We start from the raw sequence: 12355 nt of genomic DNA, 5'->3' as shown, positions 1-12355 counted from the left end.
TCTGCAAACTTATAAGTGTATTCTCTATGTCATTATCTAAAGCATTGATGAAGATATTGAACAGAACCGGACTCAGAACTGATCCCTGTGGGACCCCACTCGTTATGCCCTTCCAGCGTGACCGTGAACCACTGATAACTACTCTCTGGGAACAGTTTTCCAACCAGTTTTACACCCACCTTATAGTATCTCCGTCTAGGTTGCATTTCTGTAGTTTGTTTATGAGAGGGTCTTGCGAGACATCATCAAAGGCTTTACTAAGGTCAAGAAGCCCAAGACTTCTACAGTACTCAGGAAGAAGCGGACACAAGGATGCCTCTGCATGTTGTATGTGGCAATATAGATTTTGGGTCTCTTCGTATAAAAAAAAACCATAGTAATTAGGTCACTTGATACAGATGATTTTGTCCTTGCTGTTCACTACTTTCCAAAAATGGAACACATAGATAACATGTGGATTGAAACAGGCACCATTGCCCGCACAATTGACAAGTGTCACTCTATACCTGTGCAATTTGTGACGCACTCACTCCTCACTTCTGCAACATACTTCCTGTTGTACATGGATGTGACTCTGTGTCATCCCTATTTGATACCAGGAAAAAAATCTGTGTTTAATGTTGTCAAAACAAAGGGAGCTTACCACTTCAGAGATCTTGCCAAATTAGGAGAGAGTGACCAAGAAGCCACAATTTCTGCAGCAAGGAAGTTGGTAGCAGTGCTGTATGACCAGAGCAACAAAGAAAAGGAGACCCACAAAGACCTCAATTGTTTGTGCCTCAATCTAGCCAGCAAAAAGGACAAGTCACTGGCCAAACTCCCACCATGTGAGAACAGTTTTGAAGAGTGTGTCAAAACAGCACCTTGGCAAACAAAGATTTGGATGTCTTAACACATAGGTAAGCCAGATGTTGGATCTTTATTGCAACATGGATGAAAAAATATAGATGATGAACTACTTCCTGTATTCTTCAAAGGCCCAATGGCATCTGAGCTTCTACAAGATCTTATGTGTGCCTGTGCCAATAGTGGTTGCTGCACAAGCAACTCTGTCTGTAGTAAGAACACTCTTCCCTGCACAGAACTGTGTCCATGCTGAGGCAGTGAAGACTGTGATAATTCACGCACTCTTGACAGAGATCATAATGATGAACAAGATGATGATAATGGTGTTGACTAGAAATGTCACCAGCTTTTACATTTCAATTATATCTGTACAAATTTATTATTACATTTTATTTTACCTTTTAGATTGTTGTTGCAATACTTTGAGGTCACAAAGAAATCTAATTGTATTTCTTGAAATAATACAGAGTCATTAAACTAACAGAAATGAATGCAAATATTTCAAAGTGGTCATTTTAACGTGTTGAGGGTGTCATTGTTTATCCCCGTTTTCTATGGTAATGGCACCAGTTGACAGTTCCACATCATACCTCACCGTTAAGTAGCCATCATAAGCTTTCAATAATGTATAATGTGTGTGTATGTAGAGATGGTACATTAAGCTGACCAAATCAGTGCAGTGTGCTGCTTGCCTATAGTGTGTTTCCCGCTCTACTGGGGAACAGAAGGAAGTTCATTGTGATAATGCAGAGTCTTGAAATATGCTATGTGGGTGTTTGAGTACAGGAGAAATGTCCCATAACGTGGCATATCCTTGCTTTTAAAGGCTTGAGTTGGGGAATTTCACAGTTATCCAACCTTAATCCCTTTAAAACAGAGCTTTTGTATATATATTTAATAAGAACATAAGAATGGCCATACTGGGTCAGACCAAAGGTCCATCTAGCCCAGTATCTGTCTTCCGACAGTGGCCAGTGCCAGGTGCCCCAGAGGGAATGAACAGAACAGGGAATCATCAAATGATCTTTCCCCCGTCACCCATTCCCAGCTTCTGGCAAACAGAGGCTAGGAACACCATCCCTGCCCATCCTGGCTAATAGCCATAGATGGACCTATCCTCCATGAATTTATCTAGTTCTTTTTTGAACCCAGTATAGTCATGGCCTTCACAACATCCTCTGTCAAGGAGTTCCACAGATTGACTGTGTGCTATGTAAAGAAATACTGCCTTTTGTTTGTTTTAAACCTGCTGCCTATTAATTTCATTTGGTGACCTCTAGTTCTTGTGTTATGAGAAGGGGTAAATAACATTTCATATTTACTTTCTCCACATCAGTCATGATTTCATAGACCTCAATCATATCCCCACTTAGTTGTCTTTTTTCCAGGCTGCAAAGTCCCAGTCTTTAATCTTTCCTTATATGGAAGCTGTTCCATACCCCTACTCATTTTTGTTCCTCTTTTCTGAACCTTTTGCCATTCCAGTATATCTTTTTTTGAGTTGGGGCAACCACATCTGCACACAGTATTCAAGATGTGGGCGTACCATGGATTTATATAGAGGCAATATGATATTCTCTGTCTTATTATCTATCCCTTTCTTGACGATTCCCAATATTCTGTTAGCTTTTTTGACTGCCGCTGCACACTGAGTGGATGTTTTCAGAGAACTATCCACAATGACTCCAAGATCTCTTTCTTGAGTGGTAACAGCTAATTTAGACCCAACTGTTTTATATGTATAGTTGAGATTATGTTTTCCAATGTACATTATATTGCATTTATTAAAATTGAATTTAATCTGCCATTTTGTTGCCCAGTCACGCAGTTTTGTGAGATCTCTTTGTAGCTCTTCGCAGTCTGCTTTGGATTTAACTATCTTGAGTAGTTTCGTATCATCTGCAAAGTTTGCCACCTCATTGTTTACTCCTTTTTCCAGATCGTTTATGAATATGTTGAATAGGACTGGTCCCAGCACAGACCCCTGGGGGACACCACTATTTACCTCTCTCCATTCTGAAAACTGACCATTTATTCCTAACCTTTATTTCCTATCTTTTAACCAGTAACTGATCCCTGAGAGGACCTTCCCTCTTATCCCATGACAGCTTACTTTTCTTAAGAGCCTTTGATGAGGTATCTTGTCAAAGGCTTTCTGAAAATCTAAGTACATTATATCCACTGGATCACCCTTGTCCACATGCTTGTTGACCCGCTCAAAGAATTGTAGTAGATTGGTGAGGCATGATTTCCCTTTACAAAAAACTATGTTGACTCTTCCCCAACAAATTATGTTCATCTATGTGTCTGACAATTTTGTTCCTTACTGTAGTTTCTACCAATTTGCCCATAATTGACATTAGGCTTACTAGCCTGTAATTGCCAGGATCGCATCTGGAGCCCTTTTTAAAAATTGGCATCACATTAGGTATCCTCCACTCATCTGGTACAGAAGCTGATTTAAATGATAGGTTACAGACTACAGTTAATAGTCCTGCAATTTCATATTTGAGTTCCTTCAGAACTCTTGGATGAATACCATCTGGTCTTGGTGACTTATTACTGTTTAGTTTATCAATTTGTTCCAAAACCTCCTCTAATGACACCTCAATCTGGGACAGTTCCTCAGATTTGTCACCTAAAAAGAATGGCTCAGGTTTGGAAATCTTCCTCAGATCCTCAGCCATGAAGCCTGATGCAAAGAATTCATTTAGTTTCTCTGCAATGGCCTTATCGTCCTTGACTGCTTCTTTAACATCTCAATCATCCAGTGATCCCTATAAGTATTGGAGGTGGCACAGAAGAGGGGAAATTTTTCTTAACGGACTAATATTTAATTAATTTACACTTCAACTGTTACCTGAAAAATTCTCAGAAAATTTCATTCCTTTTCAGATTATGTGCTGTAAATTTTGGGAAGATACACTGTTCTCTCCATGAAAAACAATGAGGGAAAATCCCTGTTTCAAGTGGAAAAACAGGACCCCTCTTTAATGACAGCAGTGCTCTGTGTCACATGCCATGCAAGTGAAACGTCGGACATCCTGCGTAGGGGAGCGGAAATGGCCAGAAGGGAGTTAGGAGAGCGAAGAGCCCTTTACAGCAGAATGTACAATGTGACACGGCAGCAGAATGAGACCAGTGCTACTTGGGACTGCTTTACAGAGGCATGAAATGAAAAGCAGAGATGAAATGAAAAGAGAGTCCTTAGTAATACACTGACTAAAATGCCATGCCTATATCTGGGTGTCTCACATTAAACAGTGAAGAAACTTCAGAGAGAAGCAACAGTGCTCCGGCAGCCAGAGGGCCAGATTTATAGGGAGTGATTATTCAGAATGCCACAATTTGCGGAGAAATTAAGGAAGTGCTATGGAAGAACGTCCTGGCTGGAAGAGGGATCTGGCTGGAGAATCATCCCCTCACAGAGGAAGGAATGGGAACCCTGTTGCTGAGGCATCATCTCCCCAGGGAAAGGGGGATGAGCCCCGGTTCGGTGAACATTGGTTCAATCCGGTTTTAAATAACTATAAAAGGTACAATAATACTACGTGACCTTTCTAATAACACGGGTCTCTCAGCTTTCCAGCCTCAAACAAATGCACTGGCTCCAGCATCTTCCATCCAAGGCTCTCAAAGACTTTACAAACATTAACTCATTCACATTTATAGCCTCCATGGGAGGAAGAACAGTAGCATTATCCCCAACATACACAGAAACATAGGAATTGCCAGACTGGATCAGACCCAAAGTCCATCTAGTCCAGTATCCTGTCTCCAGCAGTGGTCAGCACCAGGTGCTTCAGAGGAATGGGCAAGAAACCTTGCAGTGACAGTTGTGGGATAAGCTATCCCCATGAAGATCACATTCGAACTCCTACTAGAGACTGTCTTAAATCCTGAAGCAGGAGGTTTTATCTCGTTTCCAAAATGTTTGCTTGCATTCATTGTTATAACTTTGGATATGTTTGTTATCCATATAAGTGTTCAATCCCTATTTGAACTTTGCTAAGTTCTTGGCCTCAATGACATCTTGTGGTAATGAGTTCCACAGTGTAATTGCAAATTATGTATGTAGAAAGGAATTTCCTTTTATCAGTTTTGCATTTGCCACCTTTTAAGTTTCACTGCATGTCTCTTTGTTCTGATACTACGAAACAGGTGGAAAAAACAGGAGCAAAGAGAGGGAAGGGAATTGTGCATGGTCACATGAACATCAGTGCCTGAGCTGAAGTCAATACAATGAGACTTTATTGTCATGAAGACCTACACAAGTGTTGCTAAAGTGTAAAGAAGAGACAAACCCCTCAAGTTCCTGTCAGAGGTAGACAGGATCGGATAGGCAGTTTGGCCTGTGCACTGTGTTCTGGCCACTACAGTCTCCCTTACTCCTGGCCCCTAAACATTCCCTCTCTCTGATGCTACAGATTCAATGCCACGACATCAGACCCTGCTAGTAAAGAGACTCACCGTGCTGCCCTCCACATGGCTCGTTTCTCTGCCTCCAGGGCCCGGCGCTCAGCTGGAGACAGCTCCTTCTCCTGGGTACTTAGGAACTCAGGGCTCTGCATCCGCAATCGCTCCTGGTGCCGTCGCTCAGCTTTGGCCGTTCGCACAGGTGCCCCTGCCTCGCCCCCTCCTGGGTAAACTGGGATCAGTCTGCGAAGAGAGGCCAGGAATAACAAGGGGCTTGGCCCAGCCCACCCTCAAGTCCCCAGACTTCCTGCTCTCCCTCCTCAAAGGAGAGGTCCCACCTTGTACCCTTCCCAAAGCCCTGAGTCCCCCACAGATCTCCTCAAAGGAAGGGCCCCACCGCATCCCATGACCAACCCCCCAGGCTCCTGGCTCTCACTAAGTACCCAACCCGTGCCCCCCACGCCCTGTACCTGACCTGTGCCCCCCACACCCATCCCTCCCCAAAGACAGGTCCCTGCTCCATCTCCCCCACCTCCCCGAAGCCTGCCTGTTACCCCATTCCCTGCTGAAAGGCTGAGGGGTCTGGCCCACTGTGTGGCAGTCTGTGGGCAGCAGGCAGGGAAGGGCAGGGGCTGTTGCAGTGCAGTGTCGCTCCTCCCCCTCACGAGTCCCTTCTTACCCAGACATAGAGTTAGGCCTCGGCTCGAGCTTGAATCCTTCTTCTAGTGAGTTTCTCTGGGAGCTGCTGTGCTCATCTGCCTCAGAGATCCTGGCAGCAACACAGACATGTCAGCCAAGCATGCTGGAGGCATGCATACCCTGGAGGGTTCAGAGCACAGATCCCCCTTCCCATGGGCCTGAGCCATAGGAAGCAGACACTGCAACTCAGCTCAGTGATGTGGCCCCTGATGCATTTGCCTGACAGCTTTGGTATCATGCACATAGAGCTTAACCCTCCAGTCCCATCTGCCCAGGGGAGGAAGCCTTCAAGGGCATGTGAGCAGGGATCAGTAGGAATGAGTCACCTGGTAACCAGGTCAATTGGTGAAACCGGAACTCGCAGATCACGGGAAGAGCCTCCCAGGTCCTACGGCAGAACCTCAAGAGACTGGGAGAGGGCTGACAGGTACACATCCTCTTCACTCTGCCTGGTCTTTGTTATCATTGAGACTGCCGGCACCTGCCCTGTAATCTGGGAGCCCTCCGCCTTCCTTCTACCTCCAGGCTGGGGATTTCTCCTCAGAATCTCGCAGAGCCTACCTTTCTCTCTGTTCTGACATCATGAGCTCTTAGCAGGTCCAGGCCCCAATCATGTCCCATCTCCATTATCACAGCTACATCCTCTCTGATGTATGCATCTATCTCACCCCAGACAGGCCATCCAAACTCATCTTCCTCACCCAGAGGTCTGACTGTGTGACCCCGGCCTGCGGTATCAAGTGTAAATTATTGTGCTAACCTGACAGCTCTTTCCTAAGTCCAGCCCTGCTCCCTCCAGCCTCCATACTGTGATGGGTGACTGACTGCTTCTTGCTGATGTCAGATCTCTCTGAAGGCACAAAGTCTGCCCTCAGGCAGCCCTCTAGAACTAAGTGAGGGCAGACCTGCGCTAAGGGCTGCATTCTCAGTGATCCACACCCTTTGCAATGCCATTGGCCCAGTGTGCCCTAGGTATAAGTCAGCACAGAATTTGGCCCTGAATAAGCAGCCAAAGATCTTATTTCCTATCACAATATTGCCAACAGCTGCCTATTCCCACCCAGACTAGAGACAGGGAGTTGATGGGGGAGAGGAGTTTTAGCCTGTTCCCACCCTAAGTACCTTCCTTCTATTAAACTCACTGGAGACCAATTGAACAATCAGCCTGAGAAGCAACTGAGCCAGAGATGTGGTGCCACAGATACACTCTCCAGAGCTCGCTGTAGGATGGACTGGCCCACAACCCTTTAGCCCAGCAAAGGGAGAGCACCAAAGGGAGGCCACCTCCACCCCACCTTCACAGAGTGATGCTATCTGAGCTGCATCTGGCTGTGGAGAGAGGAGGGATAAATTGCCTCTGCAAAGACTGCATGTTTGGCTGCTGTCGTTTAGTGTTTGCCAGGAACCCAGTTTAGCATGGCAGGGTGGGGGGAACCCCCACTATGCAGGTGTAATGCGAGGTGTTTCTGGACTGGGATTGGATGAATACAAATGCTGATGGGGAGCAGAAACTGGAGCCGACATGAGGACATGGACTGTCCCTAGTGTGGTCAGGCAGCAAGAGAAGACTCTAAGTCAAAGTCTACAAGACGAAGATGCTTGGCCCTTTGGCCCGAGGCATGGTCCTGCCGCAGCTTATGGGGAAAGAGTCAGACAGACAAGATTCTGAGAAAGTTCAAAGGCAGCAACCTGAGCTTTATTCCGTTTGAAGCCCAATTCTCCACCTGTAAAGCAAATCTGCAGGGAAAGGAATGAAAGAAGCAGCACCAATGCAGAACCGCAGCCTGGGGAGAGAGACTCCAGCAGACCCAGGCATAAAGCAAGAACCTAAGGGGCAGGGCGTGACACAGGCTCAGCAAAGAGGTGTGTCCCCCAACCTAGCCACAACTACAATCAATGACTCTAGGTACTCAAGGGCAGGATCTGGGCAGCCACTCATTTGAGAACAAGGACCCGGAGACAAACTGCATGCCTTGTGATGCCCAGTTCCCCCACAAAGGTGGTGGGGCCTGCCCAGACCTCCCCATCTGGGGAAAGGTGATGCTGGCATACTCCTAGGACACAGAGCTGGATCTGAGCTGCCAGTCGGTCTTACCGAGTTGCCGGAGACTGGATGCTCCTTCCATTTAGTCTCTTGATCTTGTACTCCACTCCTTCGATGATGACACTGGACTGCATGCTCATATCAGGCATCTGCTTCCCCACATCCTCCTCTTCCTCCTCCTCCTCCTCCTCCAACAGCAGAGCCCGTTTCTGCTGCAGTTTACGAGCTGCCAAAATGAGAAAGACCCATATGAGTGGGGAGAGAACTGCAGAGCTGGCTGCCAGCAGTGATTCCCACGGCCACCGAGGTTCATGGTAGGTCCTTTCCCTCTAAGGGTCTCACTCACTCTCTGCAAGAGAGTCCTACAGTTTCTGTAACTGTCTTTGAGTCTATTCCCTTCTCTTCAGCTCTCTTAGCATCTACTCCTTTCCCAGCGTCGACGCCTTTCAACCTGTCCTCTCAATCACTTCCTTGTAATCAGCAAAACCTTTTCCCTAGCTTTCTTCCTGGCTATAACCTCAGAGAGTCTCCAACCGCTTCACCCTCTGTAACTCCTCCATGGATGGGAACTGCCTAGGAGCCAATGGGAAGACCCCCTGTGGAGATGGATCCCACAGGATATGATGTGCATGTCGGGGATCAGACCTCTAGGAGTCAACAGCCAGATTCAGATGTGTCCCTCCATGGGCATAGAGCCCCAGGAGCAAATGGGCAAACATCATCCCCCCAGCTCAGCTGACAAGCAGACCCCCTCCACACACATCAGGGACAGTGCCATGGGGAGCCAATGGGTAGGACCCTGCTGGGGGGGGTGGAGGCCAGATAAGTTGATGATCCTCTCCACCCAATGAAGTCCAGTCATGGCAAGGGATGGGCAGAACTCCACCCTCCTCCCATGGGCATAGACTGTTCAGAGGAGGCCTATATTCTCATAGATTTATAGACTCATAGGCTTTAAGGTCAGAAGGAACCATCGTGATCATCTAGTCTGACCGCCTGCACATCGTAGGCCACAGAACCTCACTCACCCACTCCTGAAATAGACTCCTAACCTCTGGTTCAGTTACTGAAGGCCTCAAATCATGGTTTAAAGATTTCAAGTTACAGAGAATCCACCATTTACACTAGTTTAAACCTGCAAGTGACATGTGCTGCAGGAAGGCGAAAAACCCCCAGGGTCTCTGCCAAACTGACCCAAGGGAAAATTCCTTCCCAACCCCAGGTATGGCGATCAGTTAGACCTTTCACCTAAGATGGGTTTAAGCATGCATGCAGGGGTTCCCTCACCAAAGGCTCTTAAGCAAAGTAAGCTGTCATGGAATAAAAGAGAAGGTCCTGTCATGGATCAGTAACTGGTCAAAGGATAGGAAACAAAGGATAGAAATAAATGGTAAGTTTTCAGAATGGAGAGAGGTAAATAGTGGTGTTCCCCAGGGATCTGTACTGGGATCAATACTGTTCAACATATTCATAAATGATCTGGAAAAAGAGGTAAACAGTGAGGTGGCATGATGGGGTATAAATTAGCCGTTACCACTCAAGAAAGAGATCTTGGAGTCACTGTGGATAGTTCTCTGAAAACATCCACTCAATGTGCAGCCGCAGCCAAAAAAGCTAACAAAATGTTGTGAATCATTAGGAAAGGGATAGATAATAAGACAGAAAATATCATATGGCCATACTGGGTCAGACTAAAGGTCCATCTAGCCCAGTATCCTGTCTTCCAATGTCAGGTGCTTCAGAGGGAATGAACTCGTCGCCCATTTCAGCTTCTGGAAAACAGAGGCTAGGGACACCATTCCTACCCATCCTGGGTAATAGCCATTGATGGACCTATCCTTCATGAATGTATCTAGTTCTTTTTTGAACCATGTTATAGTCTAGGCCAGAGGTTCCCAAACTGGGGTTCGCAAACCCCTGGGGGTTCGCAGCACGTTACAGAGGGTTCGCCAGAAAAATTTCACTAATGGCGGATAGACGACCCCGGGTATTGGAGACAGCAGGTGGGACCCAGTTGCAGGGCAGACACCCCGAGCCCCAGGGAGAGTGGGGCCGGGCAGTTGGGGCTGGCAGCCCGAGTCCCGGCAGTCAGCAGGGGAGCTGGCAGCCCAAACCCCAGCACTTCGCGCAGGGCTGGCAGCCCAAGTCCCAGGGAGAGCGGGGCCGGGCAGTTGGGGCTGGCAGCCCGAGCCCTGCCCCCGTCAGCGGGGGAGCCGGCAGCCCGAACCCCAGCCCGAGCCCCAAGAAGAGCGGGGCGGGCAGTTGGGGCATCCATCACACTGAGGAAATTTAAACTTAAATCCCTGAAAATATTCATTTTTAGGAGGGGGTTCAAGAGATTTCACAATTTAGTGAAAGGGGTTCGCGGGCTGCTAAAGTTGGGAACCACTGGTCTAGGCCTTCACAACATCGTCTGGCAAAGAGTTCCACAGGTTGACTGTGCGTTGTGTGAAGAAATACTTCCTTTTGTTTGTTTTAAACCTGCTTCCTATTAATTTCATTTGGTGATCCTTAGTTCTTGTGTTATGAGAAGACTGCTGGGCAGGAAGAACAGCGTTTAAATCTTGGCTTCTTAGTTTTCAGATCTACCATAGAAGACACTGCAGTATGGAGTCAAAGCTTACTTATCATTGCTAAAAACTACCTATCCAAAACTGTAACTACTATGTACAATCTTAACAATGTAAAACCCTAAACCAAAATGTTTTTAGATAGCACTTGTATCAAAAATAGGATCTGGATCCCAGTCCAGAAAGGTTGGTAGTCTGTTGCTGCTGGTGGCTGGAAGTGCTGCAACCCCTTTTTATAGCCCCACCCTTAGAACCTTCAAAACAGTGAAGGGAGGGGCAGGAGGCGGCAGATGAGTGCTCCAGTGGGCACTGCTAACTAATGTTAATTGTCAGAGCTGTACAAGCCAGCCCATCCCAGGAGTGGGAATAGACAGAGGCCAAGCAAAGGAGAATCTCAGCTTCCATTTAAAAAAAAAAGAAAGTTTGTTGCACTCCTGGCTGTGGAGAAAAGCTTGAAAATGTGACTCATAGGGGCTCAAAAGCCAGAAGGCAAAGAAAGACCCAACATGTATCATTTTAAAACCAGTCTCATGATTTTTCAGGCCTGACCACAATTGTTTAATAGTTCACTGTAATATTGCTTGAGACACCCTCCCCCCATTAATAATAACCCGGAACCCAGGAGCCAATGGCTGGAAATTAGAATAAATTTCCAATTCCAACCATCCAAGCAGCAGGGTTCTGGAACAGCCTTCCAGTAGGAGCAGGGGGACAAACAGCCCAACTAGTTGTAAGGTGGAGCTTGATAAGTTTATGAATGGAATGATAGGACAGGGTTGCCTGTAAGAGTAGTGAACTGGACTCAATGACTCAGGAGGTCGCTTCCAGTCCCATGTTCAACAGGTGGGATCCCCCACTCTCAAAAGCCAACAGGCAGGGGACAGATCCCCCAAGAGCCACAAAAGAGAAACCTAACACCCCAACACTGACTCCATCGCACCTTCCTCCTCCTTCATTTTCTTCAGGTCATCCTCCCCCACCAGGGAGACACGCTTGGGGGGCTTCTCCAGCTGCTGCTGTTTCACCTCGATCTCAAAGTACTTTTGCCTCTCACGGAAGGATCGCTGTTCTGGGCTGTGCAGTCCCCCTGACGACAGCATCTGCAACAGCCACAGCAGCATGTCAGCCACTAAAAGACCCTACCCCATATCCAATCCCCCCAGGCAAGTGCTCATGCCTACGTTTCCTGTGTCCCTACCCCACATCCAATCTCTTCAGGCATGTGCCCTGTGCCCACCTTCCCTGGATCCCTGCCCCGTATCTAATCTCCTTGGGTATAGATTCATAGATTCTAGGACTGGAAGGGACCTCGAGAGGTCATCGAGTCCAGTCCCCTGCCCGCATGGCAGGACCAAATACTGTCTAGACCATCCCTGATAGACATTTATCTAACCTACTCTTAAATATCTCCAGAGATGGAGATTCCACAACCTCCCTAGGCAATTTTTTCCAGTGTTTAACCACCCTGACAGTTAGGAACTTTTTCCTAATGTCCAACCTAGACCTCCCTTGCTGCAGTTTAAGCCCATTGCTTCTTGTTCTATCCTCAGAGGCTAAGGTGAACAAGTTTTCTCCCTCCTCCTTATGACACCCTTTTAGATACCTGAAAACTGCTATCATGTCCCCTCTCAGTCTTCTCTTTTCCAAACTAAAACTGCTATCATGTCCCATGCCTGCCTTCCCCAGGTCCCTATCTCATATCCAGTCCCTTCAGGCACAGGCCACATGCCTGCTTTCATCAGGTCCCTACCCCATGTCTGAACCCTCTCTCCACACTGCC

General features: G+C 47.1%; 1 protein-coding gene across 1 annotated transcript in view; it reads right to left on the bottom strand.

Annotated features, from left to right (window-relative positions):
- Positions 1–12355, bottom strand: part of SCRIB (scribble planar cell polarity protein) — a 166724-nt gene that overhangs the window by 32189 nt on the left and 122180 nt on the right. The window contains exons 35-38 of the mRNA XM_026657694.2: positions 11516–11675; positions 8057–8231; positions 5942–6031; positions 5317–5505 (exon numbers count right to left, since the gene is read on the bottom strand). Of these exons, the coding sequence (XP_026513479.1) occupies positions 5317–5505; positions 5942–6031; positions 8057–8231; positions 11516–11675 (614 nt within the window). The remainder of the gene's footprint in view (positions 1–5316; positions 5506–5941; positions 6032–8056; positions 8232–11515; positions 11676–12355) is intronic.

The sequence above is a fragment of the Terrapene carolina genome, unplaced genomic scaffold, assembly GCF_002925995.2.
Source record: "Terrapene carolina triunguis isolate 2854851 unplaced genomic scaffold, T_m_triunguis-2.0 Scaffold268, whole genome shotgun sequence".
Taxonomy (NCBI): Eukaryota; Metazoa; Chordata; order Testudines; family Emydidae; genus Terrapene; species Terrapene triunguis.
The sequence above is the reverse complement of the archived record's forward strand: the minus strand, read 5'-3'. Positions and strand labels throughout refer to the sequence as shown.